A 15471-nucleotide genomic window follows, 5' to 3' on the forward strand; every position below is an offset into this window, starting at 1 on the left:
TATGGAGCTGACTGACCCCTTGCTCTAGAGTGACCACCAAAAAAAAAGAACAAGCATAGAAGCATAGTTTAAAAAAAATTCTCAATTAGTCCAAAATAAAGCAAGAGGGAAGTAAAAAGGGACAAAGAACAAATGGGGCAAAAAGAAAGCAAATTGCATAATGGTAGATTAAACCCAGCTGTATCAAGTTACCTCAAATGGAAATGGAGCAAATATAGTTACATGAAATAGAAATGGAGCAAACAAAAGACAGTGTTTGCCAGATTTTATAAAATAGCAAGACTCAACTATATGCTAGTTACAAAAGCCACAGATAAAAAGACACAGGTGGATTAAACAAAGGATGGAAATGGATACAATGTATAAATATTAATCATAGGAAGGCTGGAATTGTTAAAAGTCAGATGAAGTAGAATTCAAGATAGAGTATTTAATAGATATAAAGTAAGATATTTCAGAATGATGAACAGGACAGTTAACCAAGAACATGTAACTACTTAATCTGCATATACCTAATAACAGCATCAAAATCTATGCAGCAAAAATGTATAGAAGAGACAAATGGATAAATTCACAATTACAGTTGGCGATTGTAACATTCCTTTGTCATTAAATGATAAAACAAGACGACAAATTAAAACAGTAAATATATAAGATTTGAACAGTATTAAACAACTTAACCCCAAACTTCATAAGTATACAAGGAAAATTCACTAAACTAGGCCTTTTCCTGGGTGACAAAATAAGTTTCAGTGAATTTTAAAAGATTGTAATAATACAGGATGTGTTCTGATGACAACAAAATTAAATTAGAAATCAATAACGAAAAAGATACCCAGTAAACCTTAAAAATACTTAGGAATTAAATAACATACTAATAAATAATCCATGGGTCAAATCAATCAAGGGACATTAGAAAATATATTGAACTGAATAATAATGAAAACACAACATATCAAAATTTGTGAAATACAGCCAAAGCACAGCTTACATATTTAATAGGTTTAACTATATACATTAGAAAAAAAAGAAGGAAAAAATTAGTGATTTAAACTTTCACCTTATGAAGCTTGAAAGAATAAATTAAATGCAAAATAAGTAGAATTAAGGAAATGATAAAGAATTAGTGAAACAGAAAACATATCAATGGTAGGTTTTTTTAAAAAATCAACAAAACCAAAGTTCGTTCTTTGAAAAAAAAAAAAAAAAAAAAAACCAAAGCTGGTCTTTGAGAAGATCAATGAAAATGATAAGCCCTTAGCTAGACTATTAAGAAAAAGAGAAAGGAAGATGGCCGAATAGGAACAGCTCTGGTCTACAGCTCCCAGCATGAGCCACACAGAAGACGGGTGATTTCTGCATTTTCCTTTGAGGTACCGGGTTCATATCATTAGGGAATGCCAAACAGTGGGTGCAGGACAATCGGTGCAGCGCACTGTGCGCGAGCCGAAGCAGGGCGAGGCATTGCCTCACTCCGGAGGCGCAAGGGGTCAGGGAGTTCCCTTTCCTAGTCAAAGAAAGGGGTAACAGACGGCACCTGGAAAATCGGGTCAGTCCCACCCTAATACTGTGCTTTTCCAACGGGCTTGGAAAACGGCACACCAGGAGATTGTGTCCCGCACCTGGCTGGGAGGGTCCTATGCCCACAGAGTCTCGCTGATTGCTAGCAGGGCAGTCTGAGATAAAACTGCAAGGCAGCAGCGAGGCTGGGGGAGGGGCGCCCGCCATTGCCCAGGCTTGCTTAGGTAAACAAAGCAGCCAGGAAGCTCGAACTGGGTGGAGCCCACCACAGCTCAAGGAGGCCTGCCTGCCTCTGTAGGCTCCACCTCTGGGGGCAGGGCACAGACAAACAAAAAGTCAGCAGGAATCTCTGCAGACTTAAATGTACCTGTCTGACAGCTTTGAAGAGAGTAGTGGTTCTCCCAGCACGCAGCTGGAGATCGGAGAACGGACAGACTGCCTCCTAAAGTGGGTCCCTGACCCCCAAGCAGCCTAACTGGGAGGCACCCCCAAGTAGGGACAGACTGACACCTCACTCGGCCAGGTACTCCTCTGAGACAAAACTTCCAGAGGAACTATCAGACAGCTGAATTTGTGGTCTCACAAAAATCCGCTGTTCTGCAGCCACCACTGGTGACACCCAGCCAAACAGGGTCTGGAGTGGACTTCTAGCAAACTCCAACAGACCTGCAGCTGAGGGTCCTGTCTGGTAGAAGGAAAACTAACAAACAGAAAGGACATCCACACCAAAAACCCATCTGTACATCACCATCATCAAAGACCAAAAGTAGATAAAACCACAAAGATGGGGAAAAAACAGCAGAAAAACTGGAAACTCTAAAAAGCAGAGCACCTCTCTCCTCCAAAGGAACGTAGTTCCTCACCAGCAATGGAACAAAGCTGGACGGAGAATAACTGACGAGTTGGGAGAAGAAGGCTTCAGACGATCAAACTACTCTGAGCTATGGGAGGAAACTCAAAACAATAGCAAAGAAGTTAAAAACTTTGAAAAAAAATTAGACAAATGGATAACTAGAATAACCAATGGAGAGAACGGCTTAAAGGAGCTGATGGAGCTGAAAGCGAAGTTTTGAGAACTACACGAAGATTGCAGAAGCCTTGGTAGCTGATGCAATCAACTGGAAGAAAGGGTATCGCTGATGGAAGATGAAATGAATGAAATGAAGTGAGAAGGGAAGTTTAGAGACAAAAGAATAAAAAGAAACGAACAAAGCCTCCAAGAAATTTGGGACTATGTGAAAAGACCAAACCTACGTCTGATTAGTGTACCTGAAAATGAGGGGGAGAATGGAACCAAGTTGGAAAACACTCTGCAAGATATTATCCAGGAGAACTTCCCCAATCTAGCAAGGCAGGCCAACATTCAGATTCAGGAAATACAGAGAACGCCACAAAGATACTCCTCGAGAAGAGCAACTCCAAGACACATAATTGTCAGATTCACCAAAGTTGAAATGAAGGAAAAAATGTTAAGGGCAGCCAGAGAGAAAGGTCGGGTTACCCACAAAGGGAAGCCCATCAGACTAACAGCTGATCTCTCGGCAGAAACTCTATAAGCCAGAAGAGAGTGGGGGCCAATATTCAACATTCTTAAAGAATTTTCAACCCAGAATTTCATATCCAGCCAAACTAAGCTTCCTAAGTGAAGGAGAAATAAAATACTTTACAGACAAGCAAATGCTGAGTGATTTTGTCACCACAAGGCCTGCCCTAAAAGAGCTCCTGAACGAAGCACTAAACATGGAAAGGAACAACTGGTACCAGCCACTGCAAAAACATGCCAAATTGTAAAGACCATCAAGGCTAGGAAGAAACTGCATCAACCAACAAGCAAAATAACCAACTAACATCATAATGACAGGATCAAATTCACACATAACAATATTAACTTTAAATGTAAATGGGCTAAATACTCCAATTAAAAGACACAGACTGGCAAATTGGATGAGGAGTCAAGACCCATCAGTGTGCTGTATCCAGGAAACCCATCTCACGTGCAGAGACACACATAGACTCAAAGGGATGGAGGAAGATCTATCAAGCAAATGGAAAACAAAAAAAGGCAGGGGTTGCAATCCTAGTCTCTGATAAAGTAGACTTTAAACCAACAAAGATCAAAAGAGACAAAGAAGGCCATTACATAATGGTAAAGGGATCAATTCAACAAGAAGAGCTAACTATCCTAAATATATATGCACCCAACACAGGAGCACCCAGATTCATAAAGCAAGTCCTGAGTGACCTACAAAGGGACTTAAACTCCCACACAATAATAATGGGAGATTTTAACACCCCATTGTCAACATTAGACAGATCAACGAGACAGAAAGTCAACAAGGATATCCAGGAATTGAACTCAGCTCTGCACAAAGTGGACCTAATAGACATCTACAGAACTCTCCACCCCAAATCAACAGAATATACATTTTTTTCAGCACCACACCACACCTATTCCAAAACTGACCACATAGTTGGAAGTAAAGCACTCCTCAGCAAATGTAAAAGAACAGAAATTATAACAAACTCTCTCTCAGATCACAGTGCAATCAAACTAGAACTCAGGATTAAGAAACTCACTCAAAACCACTCAACTACATGGAAACTGAACAACCTGCTCCTGAATGACTACTGGGTACATAATGAAATGAAGACAGAAATAAAGATGTTCTTTGAAACCAACGAGAACAAAGACACAACATACCAGAATCTCTGGGACACATTCAAAGCAGTGTGTAGAGGGAAATTTATGGCACTAAATGCCCAAAAGAGAAAGCAGGAAAGTTCCAAAATTGACACCCTAACATCACAATTAAAAGAACTAGAAAAGCAAGAGCAAACACATTCAAAAGCTAACAAGGCTAGAAATAACTAAAATCAGAGCAGAACTGCAGGAAATAGAGATGCAAAAAACCCTTCAAAAAATTAATGAATCCAGGAGCTGGTTTTTTGAAAAGATCAACAAAATTGATAGACCGCTGGCAAGACTAATAAAGAAGAAAAGAGAGTAGAATCAAATAGACGCAATAAAAAATGAAAAAGGGGATATCACCACCGATCCCACAGAAATACAATCTACCATCAGAGAATACTACAAACACCTCTATGCAAATAAACTAGAAAATCTAGAAGAAATGGATAAATTCCTCGACAAATACACCCTCCCAAGACTAAACCAGGAAGAAGTTGAATCTCTGAATAGACCAATAACAGGCTCCGAAATTGTGGCAATAATCAATAGCTTACCAACCAAAAAGAGTCCAGGACCTGATGGATTCACAGCCGAATTCTACCAGAGGTACAAGGAGGAACTGGTACCATTCCTTCTGAAACTATTCCAATCAATAGAAAAAGAGGGAATCCTCCCTAACTCATTTTATGAGGCCAGCATCGTCCTGATACCAAAGCCTGGCAGAGACATAACCAAAAAAGAGAATTTCAGACCAATATCCTTGATCAACATTGATGCAAAAATCCTCAATAAAATACTGGCAAACCGAATCCAGCAGCACATCAAAAAGCTTATCCACCCAGATCAAGTTGGCTTCATCCCTGGGATGCAAGGCTGGTTCAACATATGCAAACCAACAAATGTATTCCATCATATAAACAGATGCAATGACAAAAACCACATGATTATCTCGAGATGCAGAAAAGGCCTTCAACAAAATTCAACAGCCCTGCATGCTCATGGGTTGGAAGAATCAATATCGTGAAAATGGCCATACTGCCAAAGGCAATTTATAGATTCAATGCCATCCCCATCAAGCTACCGACTTTCTTCACAGAATTGGAAAAATCTACTTTAAAGTTCATATGGAACCAAAAAAGGGCCTGCATTGCCAAGTCAATCCTAAGCCAAAAGAACAAAGCTGGAGGCATCACACTACCTGACTTCAAACTATACTACAAGGCTACAGTAACCAAAACAGCATGGTACTGGTACCAAAACAGAGACATAGATCAATGGAACAGAACAGAGCCATCAGAAATAATGCCACATATCTACAACTATCTGATCTTTGACAAACCTGACAAAAACAAGCAATGGGGAAAGGATTCCCTATTTAATAAATGGTGCTGGGAAAACTGGCTAGCCATATGTAGAAAGCTGAAACTGATCCCTTCCTTACACCTTATACAAAAATTAATTCAAGATAGATTAAAGACTTACATGTTAGACCTAAAACCATAAAAACCCTAGAAGAAAACCTAGGCAATACCATTCAGGACATAGGCATGGGCAAGGACTTCATGTCTAAAACACCAAAAGCAATGGCAACAAAAGCCAAAATTGACAAATGGGATCTAATTAAACTAAAGAGCTTCTGCACAGCAAAAGAAACTACCATCAGAGTGAACAGGCAACCTACAAAATGGGAGAAAATTTTTGCAACCTACTCATCTGACAAAGGGCTAATATCCAGAATCCACAATGAACTCAAACAAATTTACAAGAAAAAAACAAACAGCCCCATCAAAAAGTGGGCAAAGGACATGAACAGACACTTCTCAAAAGAAGACATTTATGCAGCCAAAAAACACATGAAAAAATGCTCATCATCACTGGCCATCAGAGAAATGCAAATCAAAACCACAGTGAGATACCATCTCACACCAGTTAGAATGGCCATCATTAAAAAGTCAGGAAACAACAGGTGCTGGAGAGGATGTGGAGAAATAGGAACATTTTTACACTGTTGGTGGGACTGTAAACTAGTTCAACCACTGTGGAAGTCAGTGTGGCGATTCCTCAGGGATCTAGAACTAGAAATACCATTTGACCCAGCCATCCCATTACTGGGTATATACCCAAAGGACTATAAATCATGCTGCTGTAAAGACACATGCACACGTATGTTTATAGCGGCACTATTCACAATAGCAAAGAGTTGGAACCAACCCAAATGTCCAACAACGATAGACTGGATTAAGAAAATGTGGCACATATACACCATGGAATACTATGCAGCCATAAAAACTGATGAGTTCATGTCCTTTGTAGGGACATGGATGAAACTGGAAACCATCATTCTCAGTAAACTATCGCAAGGACAAAAAGCCAAACACTGCATGTTCTCACTCATAGGTGGGAATTGAACAATGAGAACTCATGGACACAGGAAGGGGAACATCACACTCCGGGGACTGTTGTGGGGTGGGGGGAGGGGGAGGGACAGCATTAGGAGATATACCTAATGCTAAATGACGAGTTAATGGGTGCAGCAAACCAACATGGCACATGGATACATATGTAACAAACCTGCACATTGTGCACATGTACCCTAAAACCTGAAGTATAATGATAAAATACAAAAAATAAAAAAGAAAAAAAAAAGAAAAAGAGAAAGAAACCAAAAGTTACCACTATCAGGACTGAAAGAGGGGACATCAATATAGATATTGGTGATGGTAAAGGGATAATAAAGAATATCCTAACAGTGCTGATAAATTTGAAAACTTAGATGAGATGGACAAATTCTTTGAAAAATACAAATATAAAACTGACACAAGAAGAAAAAAAACCTAATGATCACTCTATATATTATAGAAAGTAAATATGCAGTTAAAAAATTTCCTACAACAAATTAGCAGCCCTGATGGTTTTCTTGCTAAATTCTATCCAACATTTAAGAAAGGTAAATCTTACAAAAACATTTTCTGAAAACAGAGGGGAACACTTCCAACTGGTATAATTCATAATGACCCTGAAAACAAAACCATACAAGGATATTATGAGAAAAGAAAATTACAGCTGCTCTATGAAGTAGCCATCCTTTTATTACTTTACTTTCTTAATAAACTTGCTTTCACTTTGCAAAAAAAAAAAAAAAAGAAAAGAAAAAGAAAGAAAATTACAGACCAGTATCTGTCATCAGTCTAGGTATAAAAACCTTCCATGGAACTGAAATTCAGCAAACAGTATTCAGCAGGAAAACACATCATGCCTAACTGGGGGTTTATCCCAGAAATAAAAGGTTGATTTAACATTTAAAAATCAATGTAATTCATCATACTAGTAAAGGGAAAAAATCATATGATCATCTCAAGAGATTTCAAAACAGTATTTAATATTCATTATTTACATTTATTTTTCAACAAATATGGTGAAATTTCCTCAGCCTGATAAAGGGTATTTAGAAAAAAACAGGTAACTTAATGGTGAAAGAATGAATGCATTCCCCCTAAGATCAGGAACAAAGCAAGGATGGCCACTGTCACAACTTCTATTCAACGTAATACTAGAGCTGCTAGCAGGTGTAATAAGACAACGATAAAAAATAAATAAAAGGCATATATTGGAAAGGAAGAGGTAAAACTGTCTCTATTCATAGACATCATTAACTATGTAGAAAATCCTAAGAATCTATTTAAAAAATAATAAAGCCTATTGGAATAAGTACATTTAGAAAGATCCCAAGACACACGATTATATTGTATATCAAATATAATTGATATAGAAATAGAAAATAAATTCTATTTCTATATACCAACAACAAATAACTGGAATATGAAATTTTGAAAATTACTACTTAAAATGGGACCAAAAATATTTAAGATAATTTTAACGGAAGATGTATAGACATCTACACTAAAAACTACAAAACACTGTTGAGAGAAGTTAAAGAAAATCCACATAAATGCAGAGAAGTTCCACATAAATGCAGAGAAGTACCAGGTTTATGCACTAGAGGAGTTGACATTGTTGGGATGCCAGTTCTCCATAAACTCATCTTTAGACTTAATGTACTCCCAATCAAAATCCCATTGTGCATTTTTTGGTGGAAACTAACAAGCTGCTTCTTAAATTTTATGGAGGAGACTAGGACCTAAAATGTCCAATACATTTTTGAAAGAAAATAAAAGGATTAAAGAACTATTCTAATTTCAGAGCTTGCTGTAAAGCGACAGTAACTGATGCAGTGTGGTGTTGGTGTAAGGAGAGACAAGTAGAATAGAAGAAAATAGAGCCCAGAAATAGGCCCACACTTACACAGTTAGTGACTTTTGAAAAGGGCTCCAAAGAAATTCATTAGGAACATTTTTTCAATAAATGATGGTGCAAACTATATGAAAAAGAGAACCTCAACCTCCACCTCACACAATACACATGAATTGATTTGAGATGGCTCATAGAACCAACAATGAAAGCTAAAACCATGAGCCTTGTATAAAAATATATAGCAAAATAACTTTGTGACCTTGAGGTAGGCAAAGGTTTCTTAGGTATCTTTACAGAAAAACAAACAAACAAAAAAACTATTAAACACTGATAAATTGAACTTTAAATAAAAAAAAAATATAAAAAGCTTCTGCACATCCTAAGATACTATGAATTAAATGATTAGGCAGGCCACATGCTAGGAGAGGATATCCATAATACAGATATCTGATAAGGACTTCTGTGGCTTAACAATAAAAAGACAAATATCCAAATAAAAATTAGAACACTCGAAAAAGAAACTTTATAAGAACAGATATATGAATGGTCAGTAAAAACATGTGAAAGTGCTCAAACTTAGACATCAGGTGAATACTTGGAAACACAATAATACACTAATACACACGTCAGAATGGCTAAAATTAAAAAGAGTGACAATACCAAATATTGGGGAGGACGTGGAATGGCCAGAACTCTTGTACATTACTGGTGGGAGTACAGAATGATACTTAAGAACTTTTTGTCAGCTCTTTATAAAATTAAACATACACCTGCCCTATGACCCAGCAATTCTACATCTCAAGAGAAATGAAACACGTCCATTGAAGGATTTGTGCCAGAATGTTTGTAGCAACTATATTCATGGTGGCCAGAAATGAGTAGTAGCCCAAATGTCCATTAATAGGAGAATGGACTTGTGAATTATGATGTAGTTATACGACAGACATGTGAACTATGATATAGTTATACAATGGAGTACTATTCAGCAATGGAAAACACAAATTACTAATACATGCATGAACATGGATAAATCTCAAAAAACACACTGAGTGAAAGAAACCAGGCCCAAATAAATGCATACTATATGACTGCATGTTTATGAAATTCTAGAAGAGGCAAATCTAATCTAGTGATGAGAATCAAAATGGCAGAACATTCCCTGGGGGAAGAGGACTGACTGGGGAAAAGAACCAAGACTTTCCAAAGTGATAAAATCTATATATACATATCTCATTGCCACCACAGCCAAAAAAGAATCAATTTCTTTGCATCAGTATTTTCATAGTGCCTCCCTATCCCTGTACACCAGGTGATTTTGGTGGACTTACGTAAGGGTTGAAAAAGAATCTCTCAACTAGAGATTTTTAGAATCTCTAAGTTTTGTCACCAAGCACGATTTGTCTTTAATTTTACAAATAGGAACTAAAATATGCCTAAGTGAAGTAGTTCCTTACGTAAATTTAAAATGAAACAACAAATAATGCCACTATGTTATACTCGAAAGAATGTAAAAGATTGCTATTAGTACTAAAAAAAAAAAAGCATTTCTGTCTCTGGATAAACTTGTAGGCTTGCTGGCTGGCTGAAGAATGCATAAGTACTATGCTTCTAATTTTTGCCTCGGCTGTCAAGAAGTTCAGAGCCAAATTCAGTGCTCAGTTTAGTGATTAACATCCCAGCTGCCTGAAACATCAATTTTTCTTGGGGTAGGGTATACAAGGTGGGGTATTAAATTATCCGGTTTCATACTGTAAACTACCTCAAATCATTTGGGGGAAATGATAGTGTATAAATCATATAAAATGTGGGTCATTTTGACAAAATTAAATATTTTTTCACTTCAGATAATAAATACATTGTATGCTCCTTGTTGTCAAAAAAGGTTAGATTAGGGAGGATTTTTGCTGTTACTTGAATGAGTCATCTGCTAAAGGTGAGTCACTCTCCGCCCAAATGATTGAGTGATGTAAAAAATACATTTTAAAATACAACCACATTGACAGGGAAACACTTCACTTATATTTGATTATAAGGGTGAGACTTGAGGAACCAGTGTAAAAGTATAGAATACATTGAGTCCCTAAATGGATCATAGATGGCAAAAGAAATTTAAGTGCACTTCATTACATTCTTAGAATAAAGAAATCAGATCTGTACGCAAATGTGCTTACTGCTCTTCTGTTTCTATGATAACTGGTGTTGGCCGCTTTAATTTTATCAGCTGGCTAGGATATTTTCTGTCCCTTCTCATTTAACAAAACCATACAACCTTGGCCCTCAGGAGAAAATAAGATATTTTTATTCCCAAAGGGCATATTCTAATGTAACATTAAGTTAGAAAAAACACACACAAACAACCCTCTCACCTGAGCTGCTTCATTGTTCATCAATCCAATCAGTTTCTCCTCTTTTTGCACTTCTTTCCATGTTGCACAGGACTCAGTGCTTCTCTCACTGTGGACTTTTTTTTCGATTAACCTATTGTGTGCCTTGTTGACTTGCTTTGTTGCAGCCTTTTGTGAATCAACCTGTTGGTATAGAGTAAGTAATAATATATAATGAAAACTTTTGGTATTTCTTTAAAAAATGCATATATGTCCAGATTCTGAAAAATTCTAAACTTGCCAAGCTTTAAAAAAGGCAACAAAGAGGAAAGCAGCAAATGGACATTACAGAAAAACTAAAGTCGTTGGCAAGATCCAGACCCTTTCTCATCAATGGGACAAAACCAATTAAAATTAGTGTCACTGTACGCACATGTATGTTTACTGCGGCAGTATTCACAATAGTAAAGACTTGGAACCAACCCAAATGTCCATCAATGATAGCTAGATTAAGAAAATGTGTCACATATACACCATGGAATACTATGCAGCCATAAAAAAGGATGAGTTCATGTCCTTTGTAGGGACATGGATGAAGCTGGAAACTGAGCAAACTATCCCAAGGACAGAAAACCAAACACCGCATGTTCTCACTCATAGGTGGGAATTGAACAAAGAGAACACATGGACACAGGGTGGGGAACAACACACACCAGAGCCTGTCATGGGGTGGGGGAAGGGGGAGGGATAGCATTAGGAGAAATACCTAATGTAAATGATGAGTTAACGGGTGCAGCACACCAACATGGCACATGTATACATATGTAATAAATCTGCAGGTTGTGCAAATGTACCCTAGAACTTAAAGTATAATAAAAAAATAAAATAAAAAATAAAATTAGTGTCACCGTTAGGTAGTCTTTAGAAATTATCTCTACAGATAACCTGCGTACTGAAAACAACATTTTTAGAGAAAATTGTCACATTTTAAAACTGCACATGAATTCATTATTAACCTTTGCTGGGAGTGTATCCAGTATATCTTTGTAGTTTAAATTCTTATTAATTAAAATCTTAGTTTTCTATCATTGAAGAGAGCCTAATTAATGTGAATATATAAAAGGAGCTTGTGATGTTGCTTACATTTTTGTGCAGGTAGTTTAACCTTTGAGCAAGATGAATAACAGTTCATGTCATCAAATACTGTGTACCAGTATCAGAGATTAAGTTCTACAACAAGCTTGCTGTCTCTAAGGTTTCTTTTTCACACCATGGTGATATCTGGGGGATGCCTGACTGTCAATAACCTTGAAGTAGACTCAGAAATAGAAGGGCAGAACCCACGACACTGTTGGAAGATTGAAAGCTACAGCAAAGGTCCTTATATGAAGTATTTGTTCAGCAGCTTCATGTTTATAGCAGCTGAAAGTGCCATCACCTTTTTTTCATGTGTTAAACAAGGGGCAGAAGATAGGAACAGCACAAAGGGGAAATAGTGGAGTAGCCAGTGCCAAAATAGAGAATGAATTACATTGGCTGGGCAAGCAGAGCTTTAATTTGTAGTCTCTCAATTTTTAGCTTTTATTGCCCAGTGTGTTCACTCCTTCCCTTTAAAATATGCTGGTGTTTTGTGGCTAAGCCTAAATTGTCACAACACCACTCTATTCTACCATCCTCCAGGATCCCAGCTCAAAACCACTGCCTTTCAGTAACCTGAAAGTTGGAAATGTTTCTTAATCATGCAGGGATTCTTTATTTTCACCACTCAACCCTCCCAAACTACTGGGAAAATTTATGTCACCATCTTCTGAGCCACTTTCCGCTGAAGTCATCTTGGTAATAAATGTACCTGATACCATTAGTGTGAAACAAAGGGTCTCCAATGGTTCTTGCATACTGTTTTATCCTATTAAAACATTGGCTTATCAATCATTGTGAAAATGTGTTCCATGTTATAAAGGGTGAGATTTGCCCTCCCAGCTTTATTGAGATATAATTGACAATAAAAATTATATATAAGGTATACAATGTGACGTTTTGATACATGTATACATTGTGAAATGAATACAACAATCAAGTTATTAACACATCACCTCACGTTAGTCACCATTTTTTTGTGTGAGAATACTTAAGATCTACTTTCTTAGCAGATTTCAAGAATACAATACAGTATTACTAACTACAGTCACCATGCTGTACATCAGATCCCCAGAACTCATTCATCTTATAACTGAAAGTTTGTACCTTTTGACTAGCATCTCCCCATTTTCCCCAAGTCTCATCCCGACAAATACTGTTCTATGCTCTGCTTTCATAAGTTTATTATATATTTTTTTAGATTCCACCTATAAATGAGATCATACAGTATTTGTCCTGTGTCTGGCTTATTTCACTTAGCATAATGTACTCCAGATTCATCCATGATGTTGCAAATGTCAGGATTTCCTTTTTATGGCTGAATAATATTCCATTGTGTGTGTGTATATATATGTATATATATGTGTATATGTATATATATATGTATATGTGTGTATATGTATATATATATGTATATATGTGTGTATATGTATATATGCGCGCATATATTCTAATGTAACATTAAGTTAGAAAAAACACAAACAACCCTCTCACCTGAGCTGCTTCATTGTTCATCAATCCAATCAGTTTCTCCTCTTTTTGCACTTCTTTCCATGTTGCACAGGACTCAGTGCTTCTCTCACTGTGGACTTTTTTTTCGATTAACCTATTGTGTGCCTTGTTGACTTGCTTTGTTGCAGCCTTTTGTGAATCAATCTGTTGGTATAGAGTAAGTAATAATATATAATGAAAACTTTTGGTATTTCTTTAAGAAATGCATATATACACACAGACACAATATATATGAATAAAATACACTTGTGGATAAAGAAAATGTGTTCTATAACCACAAATAATATTGTGGTTATGGACCACACTTTATCCATTCACCCACTGACACACACTTAGGTTGTGCCGTATCTTCATTATTGTGAATAGTGTTGCAATGAACATGGGAATGCAGATACCTCTTTGACATCTGGTTTTATTTCCCTTGGATATATACCCAGAAGCAAGGTTGCTGGTAGTTTTATTTTTAGCTAAGATATTATTGAAGTTTTTAGTGCCTCCTATATGCTAGGCATTTTAGGTATAAGAGTTTTTGCCCTGGGAGCCTCTGACGTATAAGCAAAATTTGGTATAAAAGATTCACTCCTCTGTGAAGGTTCCTAGAAGAGATGATGCCTCCTGGATCTGCTTTTAGTTGGCTGGTTAGGCTGCACTGCCGTGGGCACTTCTAGCTACTAAACAAAATGACAGCCAATTAACGGAAAATTTTATTTCTAAGGAAACTTTTAAAATTGTAAGAGTGAAGTGGATGATAGTGAACACAGTGAAACTTTTCCTCAAAGATAGAAAAGTAAATATAGAAAACACCCTGGGCATCCCTTATAATAGAAAGATACTACACAAATGTGTGACATTTTCAAGAAAGTAGCTATGAAAGTGAGGTAGTTTTTATTTAATTTTCCACTGGAACTTCACACTGTTCTATAAAATCAAGAATACCTTTGGACTCCTAAAAATTAATAAACCAAAAATGTGCTTCTAATTAAGAATCTGCATTTCACTATCCTCATATACAGAAAATAAAGAGAAGTTCATAGAATTATTTTGAGACCTAAAGCTTAGGAAAATAATTTGTAAACTGTTAAATTCTATACAAATAATATTACTACAAATAATAATATATTCAGCTCTGGATATGCTATGGGAGCCTCAGATTTAAGGTGAATGAAGGGACAACCTTTTAGCTCTGACCTGCAGCTACTTCTCTGCCTAGGTAAAGCATTTAGGAAGGATGAGAGGGCTCATTATGCCCACGTGTCTACACTATTACAATATAGTAACATATTATAGTTGATTACTGTATATTGTATATATGATTCAAGCACCATAATAAGGTGGGAGTCATTGATAAAAGGATAAAAGGATCCTCTGGCTCTTGAAAAGTAGCTTATTCAAGGGTCGTAACGGGGCCTTTAGTAATGCTGTTTTCCATCTTGGCTCTAACATTCTCATCTGGGAATTCTAGAGCTATAGCTCACCTCAATTAGCATTGTTACTGAAATATTGTTTCTTTCAGTGAATTTTGGAAATTAAATCCTAGTGGGTGGAATAAAGAGACTGTGATGGTCTTGATGAGACAGTCTTCTAATTTGATTGGCGGTGCTAACTCAGGAGCCCCCAGAACTACTAGCAAGTGACTTCAGTTTTACAGCCCTCATTTTGATTCAGGCAAATACCCCAAAAGATTTGTTTTTCATGAAAAAATATCAATATCACTACTCTCTTGACAAAAATTCATTTCCAATTTAACTCCAATAACAATATTTGAGGACTTCTCTGTCCAGGTTTACAGAGAACAGTTTATAATGTCTAGTAAAATCCAGTATTGGAAAAAAAAAAGCTTTTTCTTTTGCAAAAAGGTGATGTAAGTTTGGTGAGATTCTTAGGGTAATGTGCTACCTTCTAATACCTAATCAAAATACGTTTTTTAAAAAAATACTATATTTCCCTCTGTATAAGTTTCACTTGTTATTAGCAAAATAACATTTAAAAATGTAAACAGTTACAACTTTTTTCCCTTGAATACTGAATGATGGTAAC

The 15471-nt window shown here is 36.7% G+C and overlaps 1 protein-coding gene across 9 annotated transcripts in view; it reads right to left on the reverse strand.

The window, feature by feature from the left end:
* VRK2 (VRK serine/threonine kinase 2) overlaps positions 1 to 15471 on the reverse strand; it is a 116475-nt gene that overhangs the window by 7979 nt on the left and 93025 nt on the right. For 8 of the 9 annotated variants that reach the window (XM_055243355.2, XM_055243351.2, XM_063616857.1 and 5 more), the window contains 2 exons: positions 13417 to 13578; positions 10828 to 10989 (listed from right to left, as the gene is read on the reverse strand). In XM_055243355.2, coding sequence (XP_055099330.1) covers positions 10828 to 10989; positions 13417 to 13578 — 324 coding nt within the window. The remainder of the gene's footprint in view (positions 1 to 10827; positions 10990 to 13416; positions 13579 to 15471) is intronic. The other variant, XM_055243356.2, reaches the window with a different exon arrangement.

The sequence above is a fragment of the Symphalangus syndactylus genome, chromosome 14 (assembly GCF_028878055.3).
Source record: "Symphalangus syndactylus isolate Jambi chromosome 14, NHGRI_mSymSyn1-v2.1_pri, whole genome shotgun sequence".
In the NCBI taxonomy this organism is placed as follows: Eukaryota; Metazoa; Chordata; class Mammalia; order Primates; family Hylobatidae; genus Symphalangus; species Symphalangus syndactylus.